Raw genomic sequence first — 3,311 nt, 5'->3', positions numbered from 1 at the left:
ATGAGGGACGTGGACCCCAGAGTCTCCACGGCTTCCAGGTTCTTCACTAAGCAGTTTTTCCGGGCCATGCGCTTGGCAGTCAGGGTCAGACACACCTGCAAGGCATCAGGAACCCGATTACTTTGGCCTCAACCGCGTTGAACTATAAAACAGTGGCCGCACCCTAACGCAGAACTGTGTCTAAGATTAGCTCTCCAACCTTCCTCTGAAGTCGGAACAAATAATACTTGTTCCAGCCCTGGCTGGTTTGGCTCAGTGGACAGAGCGTCAGCCTGGACTGAAGGGGGAACTGTGTCTAAGATTAGCTCTCCAACCTTCCCCTGAAGTCAGAACAATTAACACTTGTTCCAGCCCTGGCCGGTTTGGCTCAGTGGACAGAGCGTCGGCCTGGGGACTGAAGGGTCCCAGGTTGGATTCCGGTTAAGGGCACATGCCCAAGTTGCAGGCTTGATCCCCAGTGTGGGGCGTGCAGGAGGCAGCCAATCAATGATTCTTTCTCCACCTTGATGTTTCTGTCTGTCTCTCTCCCTTTCTCTCTGAAATCATAAAAATATATTTAAAATAATAATGATAATAACTGGGCCATGTAGAGAGGGCTTTCCCTCCCCCCAAATAAGCAAGATATTAAGAAAAGCGAAAATAGCCAGGACTTAGCACATTCGGTTCCCCCACTGAACCCCGGGTTCTCCTTTCTCCGCTGGGCTGTTCTGGAACATGTGACAACACAAGAACAAAATTCATGCTTCTGAATTACCATCATCCACATGAAAACACCCGAGATCCCCCCACTGCCTAAGCCCGCCATGTGGCTCCGGAGAAAATCCCTACACCAACGTGTGCAGTAAAACCTAACGGGTGGCCCCCAGGACGGGGGGTGGCTGAGCCTCACACTCTTGGGGGCTGACCTGAGCCGACCCGACCCGACCCAGCACGACAGCCTCGTACCGTGACGGTGGCCAGCAGACCTTCGGGCACATTGGCGACAATGATTCCGATGAGGAAGATGACGGCCTCGAGCCAGGTGTATTCGAGGATCAGGGAGAGGATGAAGAAGGACACCCCCAGGAACACGGCCACCCCCGTGATGAGGTGGATGAAATGTTCGATTTCCGCAGCGATGGGCGTCTGGCCGCCTTCCAGCCCAGAGGCCAGCGTGGCGATCCTCCCCATGACGGTGCGGTCCCCGGTGTACACGACGATGCCGCGGGCAGTGCCTGGAGGGGGGAAGGGATTGCACAGAGGTTATCAGAGAAGCCACAGCATTTGCAGGGACCTGGCATGGTTGAAGACAGAAACACACACTTTGCCCAGCCGGCGTGGCTCAGTGGTTGAGCATCAACCTATGAATCAGGAGGTCAGGGTTCGATTCCTGGTCAGGGCACATGCCCGGGTTGCAGGCTCAATCCCAGGTTCCTTCCTCCCTCCCCCCCCCTCTCTCTCGCGCTTGACCGAAGTGGCCAGAAACGGAGCCAATAACATGAAAACAGAAAACCGTGTCCGGGATATATATTTTTTTGTTTTGTTTTTGTTGCTAACGACTAAAACAAGCGCCGCCCCGTGCCAACGGTGCCTCCCGTGGTCTACCTTCAACGCAGTTGGTGGAAAAGAAGGCAATGTTCCTCGTCTCCAGGGGGTTTTCGTGTGTGAAGTCGGGAGACCTGGTCTGGGGCTCCGACTCCCCGGTCAGCGAGGAGTTATCCACCTGTCGGCGAGGACGGGAGTCAGTGCCGTGAGGGCGCAGGCCGGCCGTGGGCTGTCCCGCGCCCGATGCCCACACAGCAGGGCCTGTGCCAGCCTACCTTGCAGCCGTTGGCAGAAATGATCCTGAGGTCAGCAGGGATCCGATCCCCGCCTTTCACTTCGACCAGGTCCCCAACCACCACCTCCTCCGCGTTGATGCTCATCTTCTCACCGTTGCGGATCACCAGGGCTTGCTTTGGGAGGGGAACAGTTTACACCGTTAAATCAGACAAACGTGACACCAACAGGGAGGTCGTGTAAAAAAAAAATATATATATATCAAGCTACCCAATGATCTGTAATTCTAATCATCCTAATGCATAACAGATATCATTTTTATTCGCACTAACAAAGACATCAACCTTTTTATTTGTCCAAATGACAAAAGCTCGCTCAACAGCTAAGAGCTGGTCCTCTCCTTCCCGTGGTACCTGCTCCCCCTCCGTCCACTCAGAGGGAAGACAGGCCCGTCTGGGGTGGGAGGTGAAGCACCCCCTCTCCCGTATTCACTGAATTCTTAGGGAAACCTGACCTTCACACAAGCTCACATTCCTGGGCTGAGTCACCCCACCAAGGGACAGGAGGAAGCAGCCGGTACCTGCGGAACCATGTTTTTGAAGGATTCCATGATCTTTGAGCTCTTAGCTTCTTGGTAGTAGGAGAAACAGCCAGTGATGATGACGACAGCAGACAGCACCACACCCAGGTACAGCTGGGAAGGGACAAGCATGTTAGCGCCGCGCGGCTCCGGGTCAAGGACCGGGAACGTTCAGTCAATTTTTGATGGATTAAAACCCCGATTTTTAACAGGGATCGAGGCTTCAGAAACCGAGAACGCGGGCCTTCACATTTACATTTCTAAAGACCACGTCCAGGGGAGTCCCAAATGGAGTCACACAGACACTGGGTCACTAACTGGAGAGACTTTTGGAAATGATATTCTGATACAGTTTCTCCTGCTTTATCGAACTAAGGGTATTCTTGGAACTTGTGACTTTAGAAAAATAGCTAACAACCTTTCAGGACACGTGTAATGTGCCAATCAAGGTTCAAAGTGTGGTCTGGCATCTAGTGAATGGCAGCCAGACCCAGGCTGGGACCCGCACAGGCCGCCTGTCATAGCAGCAGCACCACGCAGGGCAGCGTGCAGCTAGCAAGAGTCTCCACAGGACCAGAGATGGAAAGAAAAGTCTCAATCGCAGGAGCGATGGATGGGCCTTGAAGGCAGCCGTAGCGGACACTCCTTTTCCCTGGCGTTAAAAGCCACCCAGAACCTAGCGGCAGCTGAACATGAATGGGCAGTGAAGACCTAGAGCAGGGCTGGGCAACCCCTGGCACGCGTGCCAAACATGGCATGCCAGTAACTTTTGCTGGCACGCGAAACCCTCTCTTATAATCTTCCATTTATAATTGTGAATCTTTGTTCTCAGTGATGAATTTTGTTAAGTCTCGTAATAGAGAGTAGCCTGACGGATGAAAGTAGTAGCTCGTGCATATCTCTGAAGGTCACGAAATATAAACCTTATGTAAAATCTCTGTCATTAGTGATGCAGCAGCAAAACTCCCACTGC

The 3,311-nt window shown here is 52.9% G+C and overlaps 1 protein-coding gene across 1 annotated transcript in view; it reads right to left on the bottom strand.

Moving 5' to 3' along the window:
- ATP1A1 (ATPase, Na+/K+ transporting, alpha 1 polypeptide) overlaps positions 1-3,311 on the bottom strand; it is a 33,497-nt gene that overhangs the window by 15,301 nt on the left and 14,885 nt on the right. Inside the window, exons 7-8 of the mRNA XM_015563537.1 lie at positions 946-1,214; positions 3-95 (exon numbers count right to left, since the gene is read on the bottom strand). Of these exons, the coding sequence (XP_015419023.1) occupies positions 3-95; positions 946-1,214 (362 nt within the window). The remainder of the gene's footprint in view (positions 1-2; positions 96-945; positions 1,215-3,311) is intronic.

The sequence above is a fragment of the Myotis davidii genome, unplaced genomic scaffold (genome assembly GCF_000327345.1).
Source record: "Myotis davidii unplaced genomic scaffold, ASM32734v1 scaffold217, whole genome shotgun sequence".
NCBI classification, from domain to species: domain Eukaryota; kingdom Metazoa; phylum Chordata; class Mammalia; order Chiroptera; family Vespertilionidae; genus Myotis; species Myotis davidii.
This window is presented reverse-complemented; position numbering and strand designations above follow the sequence as displayed.